The 16,332-nt window shown below is 35.7% G+C and overlaps 1 protein-coding gene across 1 annotated transcript; it reads left to right on the top strand.

The window, feature by feature from the left end:
* Nucleotides 1-2,244: 2,244 nt before the first annotated feature.
* On the top strand, nt 2,245-3,211 carry LOC132644547 (uncharacterized). The gene is made up of 3 exons (XM_060361134.1): nt 2,245-2,605; nt 2,756-3,007; nt 3,072-3,211. Exons 1-3 carry the CDS (start codon nt 2,245-2,247, stop codon nt 3,209-3,211), a joined length of 753 nt encoding a protein of 250 aa, XP_060217117.1.
* Nucleotides 3,212-16,332: the final 13,121 nt, after the last annotated feature.

Here is a 16,332-nt window from a genome sequence, read left to right as displayed (position 1 = left end):
ATAAGTATGCCGGGTCCGGCATAACTTTGGTAATTCCTTCACAAGTTTATGTCGGATCCGGCATAAAAGTTTGCCCATTAAAAGTATGCCCCCAACGGCATAAATTTGTTAAGGAATTACCAAACTTATGCCGGTCTCGGCATACTTATGCCTTATGGGCAGACTTGGCATAAGTATGCCGGGTCCGGCATAACTTTGGTAATTCCTTCACAAGTTTATGCTTGGTCCGGCATAAAAGTTTGCCCATTAAAAGTATGCCCCCACCGGATGAGGGTACCTAGGAAGAATTTCATTGTCCTTCTTCCAATATTATTACAGAACTAAAAGGCTTCATGGTAAAAACTTTGTGCGTGGCCTCTTCCACTCATCGTTATGCAAATGCTGTAAACAATTATCATAGTGTTAATACTCATGAAAAACTAGGCTTAGATATAATGGAACAAAATCACGACAACTACTCTTTTCTAACACTACCCCATAATATATTAAGAAGAGCAGTTATAATATATCCAATACATAAAATGTAGCAAAGAAAGTCTTTAGGCCACATTGACACAAAAACCACTTGAATTTTAATAGAGCATTTTGATGTCACTAAAAATCTATAAAAAATTGACATGAGATCACAAAGTTATGCCGGACCCGGCATAAACTTATGAAGGAATTACCAAAGTTATGCCGCACCCGGCATACTTATGCCAAGTCTGCCCATAAGGCATGAGCATGTCGGGTCCGGCATAACTTTGGTAATTCCTTCATAAGTTTATGCCGGGTCCGGCATACACGCGACCCAAACCTTGCCTTGCAGTTTTCTTTTTTAATTTATGCTTGAGCGGGGGTTCGAACTCAGAACCTCATGATTTCTGCGTGAACGTTCAGTGTTGCAATGCGAAGGGCAAAAATTAAAGACCAGCAATATGAGGGGCATAATTTAAAGACCACAAATATGAGGGGCAAAATTAAAGACCACCCCAAAAGAAGGGCAATCCGCGCAAAAAAATGATCATTAGTTTCCTACTTGGCCAGCTCAAAAGAGAAATTGAAGGCCCACCAAGAATTTATCGGCCAACTCATAGTTCCCAAAATCAAACACAATGGTTAAGTGCATATCGACACTTACCATATGTTGGATTTTGATATTGGTGAAGGAAAAATGATGGGATGAAAAGTGAAGGGAATGTAAAAGGTCCCTTTTGCTTTGGGGAATGTAAAAGGTCTTTTTTTGCTTTGGTTAAAGCATTTGTCCCACATAGGAAAAAAAAGAGGAAAAAAGAGGTGCATATATTACATTACACCTTCTCTAGTCGCTAAAAGGGTTGAGGCAGCAAGGACCCCTCGCGCCGTCGTCGTTGCTCGGCTTCGGATTTGGATTTGGCAATGATTGATTATCTTTTTGGACAAACTTTTCTTTAATTATTTAATTAATTAATCCAATGCGGATCGACACTGACCCGCGACTTGTGACCGACCTGGTCCGTTTTTTCTCTTCCCGGATATTTTCGAATTTCCCTCCAAAAACCTTGTGATTGATCTGAATGGTTGCAAACATTCAGAATCAGTACCTCCAACTGCTATAAATTCCTGTTTTGTTCCAGAATTCAAAACGAATTTTCTGCGCTAAAAAACAAAATAAAACCTTTCTCTCCAAAACTCTCTTATTTTATTCTGTGTGATACACTGCCGTTGAGTGGTTCGCCGCTACCGGAATTTGGAGTACTACTATTCTGGTAAAATAATCGTTCTATCCTGGGAGGGGATATTCCATCAACCTCGAGTATTGTGAGGGGAATAATATCCTTAAGGACACACTTTGAACTAAGTGGGCTCGATTATATTCTGAAAATATTTTTTATTTTTCCAACACTGTTTCTGTTCATTTTCCAGTTTCTGTAGTTTACTGGTTTTAAGTATTTTACTGTTAAGTATTTTATACCGTGTAATCTGTTTTGTGTTGAAACGTTAGTTAAACCTATACAGATTATTTTGCGAACAATCTTAAGGAAATTATTTATACTATTATAATCTATATTCTGTTCAAGGAGATTAAAACTTGTGTAGTTTTCTACTCCATATGAATATTAGTATTCTGACTTGAAGATATAAAAACTTCGTTGGAATACCAAAGTTCATAATTATACTGCGATTTGAAGAAATAAAATCTTCATCGTTTAAGTTTGTGATTTAATTGCTATTCTGGTTTTATTAACCAAAACAGTTTGTCGATTTGACAGTGACAAAGAAATAATGGCAATTGAGACTGGAACTCCCTCTGCGACTGGAACTCCCTCTGCGAATATTGCACCAGCGGTTACTCCTACAACCCGTACCTCTGTGCCACCGGCTGAGAAACCTGTGAAGTTCACCGGTGCCAACTTTAAAGGATGGCAGCAAAGAATGTTCTTTTGGCTTACCACTCTTGGTATGCAAAAGTTCACCAGTGAGGACCCTCCCGTGCCTGCCGCCGACATGCCTAACAATGAAAAGTTCATGGTTACTGAGGCTTGGAAACAGGCTGATTTTTTGTGCAAAGGCTACATTTTGAGTGCCTTAAAAGATGACTTGTACAACGTCTACAGTGCAGTAGAGACCTCCAAAGAACTATGGAGTGCACTTGAAAAGAAGTACAAAACCGAAGATGCTTGCTTGAAGAAGTTTGCGGTTGCCAAATTCCTAGACTACAAAATGGTGGATGGAAAAACCGTTGGAACCCAAGTTCAAAAGCTTCAACTTATCTTCCATGACCTTATTGCTGAAGGTATGGTAGTGAATGAAGCGTTCCAAGTGGCTGCAATGATTGAGAAGTTTCCGCCCTCATGGAAAGATTTCAAAAATTATCTTAAGCACAAGAGAAAGGAAATGAAGTTGGAGGATCTTGTGATTCGTCTCAAGATCGAGGAAGATAACAAAACCGCTGAGAAGAGGTACCGTAAGAGTTCACCGATTGAAGGGGCAAATGTCATTGAAGATGCTGCTTCGAAAAAAGAACAAGAAAAGGAAGAGGCCTTCTGTAAATGAGAAGGTTCCTAACAAGAAAAAGTTCAAGGGCAACTGTTATAATTGTAGTAAAGCAGGCCATAAAGCTCCCGACTGTCGTGCCCCCAAGAAGGACAAAGAGAAAAACAAGGGTCAGGCAAACATGGTGGAAGATGTTGATGACCTGTGTGCAATGCTGTCTCAGTGCAACCTGGTTGGTAACCCAAAGGAGTGGTGACTTGATTCTGGCGCCACTCGACATGTGTGTGCCGTTAAGGAATCATTTGCAACCTACACTCCCGCTGGACCCGAAGAGGAGCTAAACATGAGAAATACTGCAACAGCCAAAGTTGAAGGATATGGAAAGGTTCAGTTGAAGATGACATCCGGAAAGGTGCTGACTCTCAACAACGTCATGCACGTTCCAACAATTAGGAAGAACCTAGTTTCAGCCGCACTAATCGTGAAAAATGGGTTTAAGTGCGTGCTGGTTAGTGATAAATTTGTACTTAGTAAGAATGACATGTTTGTAGGAAAGGATTCCCTCACCGAGGGCCTTTTCAAACTTAATATAATGGTTGTTGACACTATTAATGGAAAATCTGCTTCTTCTTACTTATTGGAGTCAAATAATTTATGGCATGTTCGTTTAGGACATGTCAATTACAAAACCTTGCGGAAAATGATTAATCTTGAAATATTGCCTAAATTTGAGTGTAATATATCTAAATGTCAAATATGTGTTGAATCAAAGTTTGTTAAGCAGTCGTATAAGTCTGTTCAAAAGAATTCAAATCCTTTAGACTTAATCCACACTAACATTTGTGATATGAAGTCAATACCATCTCGCGGTGGGAAAAAGTATTTCATAACTTTTATTGACGATTGCACTCGATATTGTTATGTTTATTTGCTAAATAGTAAGGATGAAGCAATAGAAACATTTAAGCAGTATACGAATGAAGTTGAAAATCAATTGAATAAAAAGATTAAAATGATTAAAAGTGATAGGGGTGGGGAATACGAATCTCCTTTTGCAGAGATATGTTTAGAATATGAGATTATTCATCAAACTACTGCCCCCTACACACCACAATCAAATGGAATTGCGGAAAGGAAAAACCGAACATTAAAGGAGATGATGAATGCTTTATTAATAAGTTCCGGTTTACCGCATAGCTTGTGGGGGGAAGCTATCCTTACAGCTAATCGAATACTCAACAGGGTGCCCCACAGCGAAACACAATCTATTCCATATGAACTATGGAAAGGAAGAAAATTCAACTTGAAATATTTCAAAGTGTGGGGGTGTTTAGCAGAGGTCCAAGTTCTTTTGCCCAAAAGGGTAAAAATCGGACCAAAAACTGTGGATTGTGTTTTTATTGGTTATGCTAAAAACAGCAAAGCTTGTCGGTTTTTGGTTCACAAATCAGACAACCCCGAAATTCATGTTAATACGGTAATTGAATCAGTTAATGCTGAATTTTTTGAAAATATTTATCCGTATAAAACTGAATGTGAGTCGTCAAGTGAAAGATCCAAACGACCGCGGGAAGAACCAAAGGAAAGTACACCAAGTGAAGAGGATCCAAGGCGTAGCAAACGTCAAAGAACATCTACTTCCTTTGGACCAGATTTTGTGACATTCTTGCTTGAAAATTAGCCTCAAACATTTAAAGCAGCGATGTCATCTTCTGATTCAGCATTTTGGAAAGAGGCAGTCAATAGTGAGATTCAATCAATCTTAGATAACCACACATGGGAAGTGGTTGATCTTCCTCCTGGAAACAAGCCTTTAGGTTCTAAATGGATTTTTAAAAGGAAAATGAAAGCTGATGACACTATTGACAAATATAAGGCAAGGCTTGTGGTCAAAGGTTATAGACAAAAATAAGGTCTTGATTATTTTGACACATACTCGCCTGTAACAAGAATAACGTCCATTCGGGTGTTAGTGGCTCTGGCAGCCGTGTATGGTCTTGAAATTCACCAAATGGACGTTAAAACAGCTTTCTTAAATGGTGATTTGGAGGAAGAAATTTACATGGAACAACCCGAGGGTTTTGTGGTTCCTGGTAAAGAAAAGAAAGTGTGCAAACTTGTAAAGTCGCTTTATGGACTTAAACAAGCACCCAAACAATGGCATGCTAAATTTGACCAAACCATGTTGGCAAATGGCTTTAAAATCAATGAGTGTGATAAATGTGTTTACATTAAAAAGACTCCAGGCCACGAAGTCATTGTTTGTTTGTATGTTGATGACATGCTAATAATGAGCAAAGATATGGCAGATATAAATGCTACAAAGCGCATGCTGGCTAGCAAATTTGACATGAAAGACTTAGGAGTTGCTGATGTAATCCTAGGAATCAGAATTCATAGAACTCCACAAGGTATAGCATTATCACAGTCTCACTACATAGAGAAAGTACTTGACAAGTTCAAGTACTTGGATTTCAAGATTGCCAGAACTCCAATTGATGTGAGTTACGCACATCAAAAGAATGAAGGTGAAAGTAAATAACAAGGGGACTACGCGAGAGTGTTGGGAAGTCTAATGTATATCATGAATTGTACACGACCAGATATAGCATGTGCTATTAGCAAACTGAGTCGGTTTACAAGTAATCCTAATCACACACATTGGATGGCAATGAAACGAGTTTTGGGGTATCTGAAACATACTCAAGACTATGCTTTGCATTATAATAAATATCCCGAAGTGATTGAGGGATATAGTGATGCAAATTGGATCACTGGATCGTCTGAAGTTAAATCTACGAGTGGATATGTTTTCACAATTGGGAGTGGAGCAGTGTCTTGGAAATCATCCAAACAGATTTGCATCGCCTGTTCCACTATGGAATCTGAATTCATAGCTTTAGACAAGACCGGTGAAGAAGCTGAATGGCTCCGGAATTTCTTAGAAGATATTCCATTCTGGCCCAAACCTTTGGCTCCTATATGTATACATTATGACAGTCAAGCAGCAATAGGTAGGGCAAGGAGCGTAATGTATAACGAAAAATCTCGTCACATACGACGGAGACACAATACCGTTAGACAACTCCTCTCTAGTGGCGTTATCACGATTGACTATGTAAAGTATAACGTAGCGGATCCGCTTACAAAAGGCTTATCTAGAGAGGGAGTTAGTAGATCATCAATGGGAATGGGGTTAAGGCCGAGGACAAGTCATCATGGCGGTAACTCCACTTAGCAGACTAGAGATCCCAAGAGCTAGGTTCAAGGAGATCAAACAAAGTTGTGACTGACGGTTCAACATTGTCAAATAACTCAACCCATTCTCGGATGAAGACAATGTTCAGAAATAAGGATAAAATTTTATGGCTTGTTAATGAGTTAATAAAGCATTAAGATTTTTAATGATTATCTAAATCTGGCAGTGTATGACGAGATAATGTGGCTATAGGACCACATGTTTAGAAATCACCTATGCGAGTGTTAAGTGTAAGCCGCTTTAAAGGGGAATGACAGTGAAGGCCCATTCTCTATGCACTCATGAAACCAAGCGGTGTTCATGGCTGAAACGAACACAACCGTGAGAACCATAAACGGTTGAGGGTTGATTGTGTGACTTATGTTGTCTAGGTATACAACAAAGTTCGACGGTTCAAAGATATCAAATCTACCGATTGATCGAGTATATCCGATATAAGTTTACTACGGAAAGTTCAAAGGGAAACCTACTTATCCAGATGCAGTCAATCTTCGCTTGTATATCACACTTGTCCGTGCATTATTTTATATTATGCCCATTCCCTATTCATGTGGGGGATTGTTGGGTTTTGATATTGGTGAATGGGAAATGATGGGATGAAAAGTGAAGGGAATGTAAAAGGTCCCTTTTGCTTTGGTTAAAGCATTTGTCCCACATAGGAAAAAGAGAGGAAAAGAGAGGTGCATATATTACATTACACCTTCTCTAATCGCTAAAAGAGTTGAGGGGGCAAGGACCCCTCGCGCCGTCGTCGTCGCTCGATCGCTCGGCTCGGCTTCGGCTTCAGCTTCGGCTTCGGAGTACTGCTATTCTGGTAAAATAATCGTTCTATCCTGGGAGGGGATATTCCATCAACCTCGAGTACTGTGAGGGGAATAATTTCCTTAAGGACACACTTTGAACTAAGTGGGCTCGATTATATTCTGAAAATATTTTTTATTTTTCGAACACTGTTTCTGTTCATTTTCCAGTTTCTGTAGTTTACTGGTTTTAAGTATTTTACTGTTAAGTAGTTTATACTGTGTAATCTGTTTTGTCTTGAAACGTTATTTAAACCTATACAGATTATTTTGCGAACACCATATGTGTGTTTGTGTGTTTATACCCTACCCCCCCCCCCCGGCCTTGCCCCAAAACCACACACTGAAGATGTACTTCCTTTGTTGTGGGTAGCGCAAGCAATCCTTGGTGGATGAGCTAAATTTTGTGGGTATGTTACCAAGTGAAATGATAATATGGTTGGAACAAGCATTTAACGAGTCATGTTAGCGGTTTATGTTTTTGGCTGCATTTGCCAACTTTACAAATTAAACATAATGGGATTATAGTGCATATAAAAATTGGTACTTAAGATATTATGAAGAAAACTTTAAAGTTATTAAACTTTTTGGTATTTCCTAAATGAGGAGTAAATAACTAAACAGGGGCGAAGCTAGAAGCCCACTTACAAGTTTGGTCAAACTCAGTAACTTTTGTTCAAATAGTATATTACACTTAGTAAGATTATAACTCAATTATTAGCATTTGAAGTCATCGTTTTAATTACCAAAACCAAGAGAGTTAGAGATTCTAGCTCCGCCTCTGAAACTAATAATGATCTAAAACGGGGTGACCAATTTTTGCTAAAATTAAAAGCAAATGGATTTACAGTTTCAAAGATGAACTATAGTAATGAAATATTTCGATTTGATCGGTTTGACAAGAAAGGACTTACAATGAAGATCTAATGAGTCACCCACGACCAAGACTTACAATAGCGGTATCAGTGAAATCCTCACATATCAGGTATGAGTCTATTCTCATTTTCCAGCTGTTTTTTGTTTTTGGTAAACGGATACAGTATAAGTATTATATTAATAGTGAACTGGGGCACTAATACAACCATATTAGTAGATACATAATCACTATCATTAATTGATAGAATATATAATGAGGCTTCCAAAGCTAGCCAAATTATTAGACAGTGTAAGACTGCATAGTTGACCCTTGTGGTCTGGGCCTTTCTCGGATCCCGCACATAGAGGGAGCTTAGCGCAAAGAGCTGCCTTTTTTTTTTTTGACTGCTACTAACGTCCTATATACTCTACCATTCTTATTTGCTTGGCATATATTCTTCACAGGTTCGAAGGCTGCCTCAAGATAGTTAACTGGTTACACATGGTTAGCTTGGCCCCTGGCTTAACCAAACATCTCGATTGTCTAAAGTTGTGTCGTACTACTGGATTCCCCAACCTCTTCAACAACAACCTGCACAATGAAACAGTAGAGTAGTAAATAGGGTGAAGTTGATTCAATAGTATCTAAGAAATCATGTTCCAGCTTTCTCCCTTCCCCTTTCTAGATTAATCCCTGTGTTGTAGAATTTCCTTTAAAAAGGGTCACTCATGTTTAGTCCCTCTTTATGTGGAATTTAATTTCCATCCTCATTCGAAATCTTAAAAAATCTATCCTTTGTAGCTGATAATCTTACTTTTACCTCGTCTTCTATTATGAACTAGTAATTACTAGTACGTATTATTTAGAGAGAGAGCAATAAGCATCTTTCGAAACCCGTTCACAAGTTGTCTCTTGCAGACATTAGGCTTGAGTACATTGTACAAGGATAAATAATATGTTGTCACGTATATATTATATAATTAAGGGAAAAGGGTCAAATTTATTCTTCAAGTATGATTTATAGTTTAAATTTATCCACCATCAAAGTTTGGGGTCAAATTTACCCTTCCCATTAGAATATTTGATAAATTTGTCATTATATGGATGAAAATGTGAGTAGGACTACTTATCAGTCCACATAAGGAACATGTGTGTAGATAAATTTATTTTCCTCTAAATCTTAGTGTAAAACATAAAGGGGAAAATGATAGAATATACCCCTCTACTTTCATAAATTGGTTAGTTTAACCTTCCGTCACAAATTGAGGTCAAAAATACCCCTCCCGTTAGCAAAGTTAACAAAAACAACTCTAATTTGACGGTGTTTCCCAAATCAACTTCAAATTCACAATTCATTTAAAATTACTCAATTTCAAATGAGTCTCAATTAAAACTGACCCGCGACCCTCCGGATCAACCCACCCAAAAAAAAATAAAAAAAATTACTAGATCCACATTTAGCCCTTTTCCCTTCTTCTTCGTTCCAATTCCAGTGGACGGGCTTGAGATTTTGCTGGAAGGAGAAGAAATTGAGGATTGAGAAGGTGTACCTCGTGCCTTATTGGAATCCAACATCAAAAACAGCAAATAATTTAGACATTAGAAAATTAAGAATAACTGAATATTTCGGTGGCCTGAAAATTACAATGAAATGAATAAATAAATAAACAGCCCTTGCATTCAGGCTAGCAATTGTATCAATTTAATCTAGCTCTTATTCAGACCGGGTTTGACCTTACTGGCCGTTCACATTTCTCATGGAGATGAGTGGTTTAATTTGGTTTAGTGGGTCGGGTCAGGTTAAATGAGGGACCCGGTTAAAAGGGGTAATTGAAAGATAAATTCTGAGCAATTGAGATTAATTTGGGGGAAACTGTCAAATTAGGATATTTTTATGAACTTTGCTATCGGAGGGGTACTTTTTACCCCAACTGCTGGAGGATAAAATTAGTCAATTTATGAAAGTAGAGAGGTATTTTTTTATCATTTTCCCTTTATGTTTTAACATCAAGATTTAAAGGAAAAATAAAATTATTTACACACATGGCGTCTATGTAGACTCATAAGGAATCCTAGTCACACTTCCATCCATATAAGGGAAAATTTATCAAGTATCTCAACGGGGAGGGCAAATTTGATCTCAAACTTTGCCGGAGGGAAAATTTAAACTATAAAGAAAGATAAATTTAAGCCTTTTCCCTATAATTAAGGGTTTTATCAAATCTATGTGAAAGTTGGCCAGAACGATCATGACCCAACTAGCTAAGGATTGGTATTATTATGTGTTGCATGGTCCATAGGCGTGCACATAAAAATCCTCGTATTTTCTTTCACGTATTTTAGTCTTAGAACAATATAATGCCTAATGGCCCAATTCATTTGTCAATATTGATAACACATATACTTCTATCGTCTCTATTACCACTTTTGTCTTGCTTCTATTTAAACTAGTGTTATGGACCGTCAATGTAAATAATATCTACACGCTTTGATGGATTTCAAAGCATGCTTGCGCTGTTGCCTGGTTGTAGTTGACTTTTAAATAATTTAAATTTGCTCCAAAATAACAACCAGATATGCTACGTATGGGCCCAATGTGGTTCACCATCAGAAGTTAATGTCCAAAGTGACACTTGCTATTGGTGCAAATTCAATGACAAGGCTAATGAAATTGTCTACTGATAGCAAATTAAAAAGGATATAAGACAATAAATTTGTAAACATTTCCTTTATTCAAACTCACGTCTTCTAAGCGATGTTTTAAGCTCACTGCAACTTTAATAAATTTTTGAAAAATGCTAGTATGGTCATTTGAGTATATAGGTTGTTTAGAATAATACTACAAGTTCTCAACAAATTGAACGAAAATGAAAAAAGAAGAGGGGAGGACGAGGGATACACACACACACTTGTGATTATCAAAACACCAACAAAACTGGATTGGGACAAAAATTTCACTTTGTGATGTCCAAATAATGTCATATACAATCTATATAAATACTAGTATTTGTTATGTTTTCTTTTTGGGCAAAGATGCGAATATAGCCCTCAACTTTGCGATTTAGAGCAGATATACCACCTTTTAAAAAATGGTGTATATATACCCTTGCCGTTACAAACTGATGCAAATATACCCCTATCCTTACACAAACAGTGCAAATATACCCTTTTCGCTAACAATTTTAAAAAAAAATCATTTAACTTATTTTTTAATTAAAAAAAATGCCACGTGGCTTTAAAAAAAAGTCTACCCATTTTTTTTTAGTAGTCATATTTTCTAACACCACATGGTAATTTTTTTTCTGGTGGATCAGGTCTGGTTCGTTTAAAAAAATATCTCTATGGCTTTAAAAAAAATAAGTCTACCAATTTTTTAAAAGAACCAGACCCGACCTACCAGAAAAAAAATTATCATGTGGCTTTAGAAAAATATGTCTACTAAAAAATGGGAGGACTTTTTTTTAAAGTCACGTGATATTTTTTTAATTAAAAAATAAACTAAATGATTTTTTTTTTAAAATCCGTCAGCAAAAAAGGTCTATTTGCATCATTTTATAATGACGGGAGTATATTTACATCACTTTTATAATGGGAGATATATCTCCTCTAAATTACAAAATTAATGGATATAATTACACTTTTTCCCTTTTTTTTTTTTTTTTTTAAGCAAGAAGAGAACAAAGTCCACTTGACAACCTGAAAAACTATATTTGGGCGGAAGAAACCTCAAGTTGTAATCGTTATAGTTGGACAGCTAGGTCCAGACCCCTCCATGATGGGTGGTACAAAATCCCGTGTGGGTCCCACAACACACATGGCCATGTCAGCAAATTCCTCATACTCATCTTTTCCACTTTTTTTCTATTCTCTTTTTTGGAAGAGGACCCTCAAGGCCTCAACAAACATCAACCACTACTAATTTTTATCCAATTTTTCCATCTCCACAAACAATTACATTTTCATTTATGTTTTTTTGGATATTTTTCTGATTTAAAAGAAAATCACTATCAATGGTATCTGTTCACATGGTTTTCTAATCGAAAGAATCCATATTGTAGATATGAGTTAGCCATTTGTAGATTTCTTTCATCGATCAACTATCCTTGTATTACTTTTGTTTTCATCAATCACCATCAGTTATAGTTGTTCATGATGTACATGTTTGTATGTTATATAATATGTGTGTATGCGTGAATAAGAAGAAGAGAAATGGATGAGATCAAGTTCTTGTATCTCTATTCCCATTTCGTGTAGTGTAAATCAACTTCTAAACTCATTTTCCTTTTACAACTTTTAATAAAAGCTTGAGAATTGATACATTTTAGTTGGTGCAAAATGTTCATCGTCATTTTCGCAAATAGAAATTTATTTAATTTTTATATAATCACGATATCCGAGCAAACTTGCTCTATCAATTTTTTACGTCTTTATTGTAATTTTGAACCCCGATTTTCAAGTTTTTCTCTCACCTTATTGACCACAAAGCTACACAATTTAGTGCTTCCTCATCTATTGAAAAATTATGTTAAGTAAATGCTCATCAAACACATTATTGGATAATTTTGCTTGAGAAACACAATCAAGTGTCCACATTTTTGGAGAATTTTGCTTGCTTAATAAAAACACAATCAAGTGTCTTGCATCGAGTAGTTTCTTTATGTGAACTTGATAATACGAAGAAAAAAGTCTTAAGTGCTATGGTTCATGTCCGAGTTGTCGAAGTGATCATCCACCAATAAGAAAAAATCAAATGCTTAATCCGTCAGAAAAACCTGATCAATGTGAGCTAGCTAGCAGAAACAAGTAGACCATATATAAGTTTGGAAACATAAAAGAGTACGGTTGATCTTAAAACTTGACCATAAGTTCGCGGCTTCCATAATAGTATAAATACTTGAATTAAAGATTTTAGAATTTTTTTCCCACATTTTAGAATGCACTTAATTTCGAAAATCTCACTCCCCCGGTCTATTTCAAGTGTAGCCTTTTAAATTTGGTTCACAATAAGTGTCATTTAATTAAGATAGCATTGATTATTTTTTATCCCAATATATTCTTACTCTGAAAAAAACTCTTATAGTTAATGATATTATAATTGTTTTTTTAGCTGGTGAGCCAAAGCCTTTAAAAACTTAAAACGGACCGGAGGAAGTACTTAAGATAAGATCAAATAATATCTGCTAATTAATTTGAATTTCATTCGTAATTGTTTTTGTTACTTTATTCTTTGGACAAGACCAAAGACAATATTTCTCTTTGAACAACTAAGAGCCGTTCAAATGATTAGTGTTGTTTCCCACTACATTTCTTACCTAAGTTAACAAGGGAGACACCACTAATTACCCTTTACTAGCATCTAAGCATGTTACTTACTTCTACCTCCTACCAAACCATCACCTACATCTTGACTCTTGTAAAATAAAACTGTAGAGTATAACCTTAATTTTGGACATCATTCTTAAAACACGTTTATCAATAAAATCGTTCTATTTGATCAAATAATGCCTCTTGCACCCTGTCAAAGAAGTGTCTCAACGCGTCGCAACCACTACTTTGACTCCTTTTATGCAATTATGAACTCCACGGAACTTCAACAATTCCAATGTCAGTGTTTTTTTTAATTCCGTCCATTATTTCCTACGTAAACACGATATAACAAAGGAGGCCACACTAATTACCCTTCAGCAGTATCCAAGCATGCATGTACCTGTTTTTCATTCCTACTTGACCATCATCTAAGTCTCGAAACAAATGGATGATGTCGGGCGCGTCTTAATTTATTTCATTTGTATTTATAATAGTGGTGATCAGCTTAATTAATGCGCATCTCAACTATTTCTGAGAAATTTGGATCATTTGTACTTATGTAGATGGTAGCAAGGCACAAAAAAGTCACAACAAAAGGAAATATAGTTAGTCAAAAAACAATTAAAAATAAGAAAATAAATAGACGTAATGCCCTCTCGGGCAGAGAATATATACTAACACAGCAACACTAAACAACAATTGCCATCTGTAAAAATGAATTGCTAATAAGAAAATAAATAGACGTAATGCCCTCAGGGAGAAAATATATACTAACACTAAACAACAATTGCCATCTGTAAAAATGAATTGCTAATAAGATAATACATGACTTTATACCATACAATAATTGTTTGTATTAATCTAGGCATGACTAAAGAGAAAGATATTTGTAGGCGTGTTTGACGATAATTAATATCTAGTGATTCTACGATAAATTTCTCAATTAAATTATGCAATTGGACATGAGGTGACGTTATGATCTTATTGGTAGGATCAATCCTTAATTCCTTCGCTAGATAACACAAACCACATGCTCAATCATCATGTCCTTTTGCTTTGTTAATAATTAATTAATATTTTAATGATTTTTGATTTGTTTAAACCCTTAAAGTAAGAGCCCTGTAGTTACAAATTAATGGGCATATATTAGATTAAAGAATGCCTTGGCCGGTTGGATGTCTCTCATTGTTATTTTTTAATTTTCTTAATTAATTAAAATTGATCTTATTATCTGTTGCCTTCTGGATTCAAAATTATATAGTTGGCTTCATGTTGTCTAAGATTGATTACACGATTTGTTTATCCTTAACTTACCTAATTTTCGCCAACCAAACACAGTTTTCTATGGAAATAGAGAATGGTCCAATGTGGGGAGTGAGCATCGATACAAATGATTTGTCGCCATTCTTACGAAAAACCCCTTATAACAGAGTTCAAAACTTATATAATTACAAAGAATATATAAAAATAAATTTAAGAAATAATAAATTAGCTATAACACACATGATAAATAACATAATAGAGTGACACACTATTAGGGTATACAAATTAAACTCAAATTAAATTACTAAAAGAGTGAGGTTTGAATCATATTACTCCTATCTTTTAAAATAAATTGGAACAATACAAAGAAGATTAGTATGGGGTAAATACTTATTCACACACAATGTCAACATCAAATTATGTAAATTTACTATAGTGAAGTAATTTAATGAGGTCATGAGAATGCATGTTAACCATGATTAAGTGCCACTAAAATTTATGTACAAATACATGTCATGCATTAATTGATTTGGTGTAAGCATCGGTTGCAGATAAATTTTTATTTTAACATAGCCCTTGCCCTAGGCTGATACACACAAATCGAGAAATAATCCTAATATGCTTAAAAAAGAAATTAAAATATTTATCTTTTAGACGAGGACAAAAGGTTGAATGTTATATAATAGTTTACTAATTTGATGCCAAATTTCATCCATTTCCAACTTCCAACCAAGTACATTGTTTGCAATAAATTTTGATATGCGAAAAATAAACTGCAACCACAAACAAAAAAATGAAGAAACGGGAATATTTTATTCATAACGAGTGTGGGTACAATTCAGTTTATTCCCTTGATTCTTCTCTCCTAAAATTTCTCCATAATTCGAGGGTCGTTAGTAGCGTATTTCTAGAACGTAGGATGATTTGGACCTCCTTGAGATATATTTGATCACCAAGAACGTCAGACAGCAATTTGTTATTAATTTCGTGAAAATATTTGATGTCTCGATCTCTTTGTGAATATGATCCATGAGTATATGGGGTATTTGAGATGCCTTTCTTAGGGAATATGTGTCCCTTTATATAGGCGTGAGCTAGGGTTTAAGGTAGAGTAGCCTACAAGAAACCCTAACCGACCTTAGAGTTTGAAGATGGATTGAACTCATCTTTTAGAGTCCTATTTTAAATCCGCCAAAATTTCGCTGTCTACAAATATCCCCTACTTCAAGGCTTGTTGGAGTGTAGACTTGCTGAACTCAAAGACGAGACTTAAAGTACTCATTTTATGGAGCTTCCATCTTGGCTGTTTTGTGACTCCAAATTTTACATATTTGATTTGTGAAAGAAGAGATGAAGGGAAAATTTGGTCCCACTGGGCGTGTCAATTTGTTTGAAATAAATTTTGATATGTGGAAAATAAACTGCAACCATAAACAAAAAATGAAGAAACAAGAATATTTTATTCATAAAGAGTGCAGGTACAATTCTGTTTATTCCCTTGATTATTTTCTCCTAAAATTTCTCCATAATTCGAGGGTTTTTAGTAGCGTATTTCTCAAACGTAGGATGATTTGGACCTATTTGAGATATATTTGATCACCAAGAACAGAAGACAACACTTTGGTATTAATTTTGTGACAATATTTGATGTCTTGATCTCTTTGTGAATACCCGTGAGTTTATGGGGTATTCGAGATGCCTTTCTTAGGGAATATGTGTCCCTTTATATAGACATGAGCTAGGATTTAAGGTAGAGTACCCTACAAGAAACCCTAACCGATCTTAGAGTTTGAAGATGAATTGAACTCATCTTTTAGAGTCCTATTTCAGATCAGCTAAAATGTCGCTGTCTACATACATGACTTATGACAAATTAGACTGATTTCTTTTGA

The sequence above is a fragment of the Lycium barbarum genome, chromosome 6, assembly GCF_019175385.1.
Source record: "Lycium barbarum isolate Lr01 chromosome 6, ASM1917538v2, whole genome shotgun sequence".
NCBI lineage: Eukaryota > Viridiplantae > Streptophyta > Magnoliopsida > Solanales > Solanaceae > Lycium > Lycium barbarum.
This window is presented reverse-complemented; position numbering and strand designations above follow the sequence as displayed.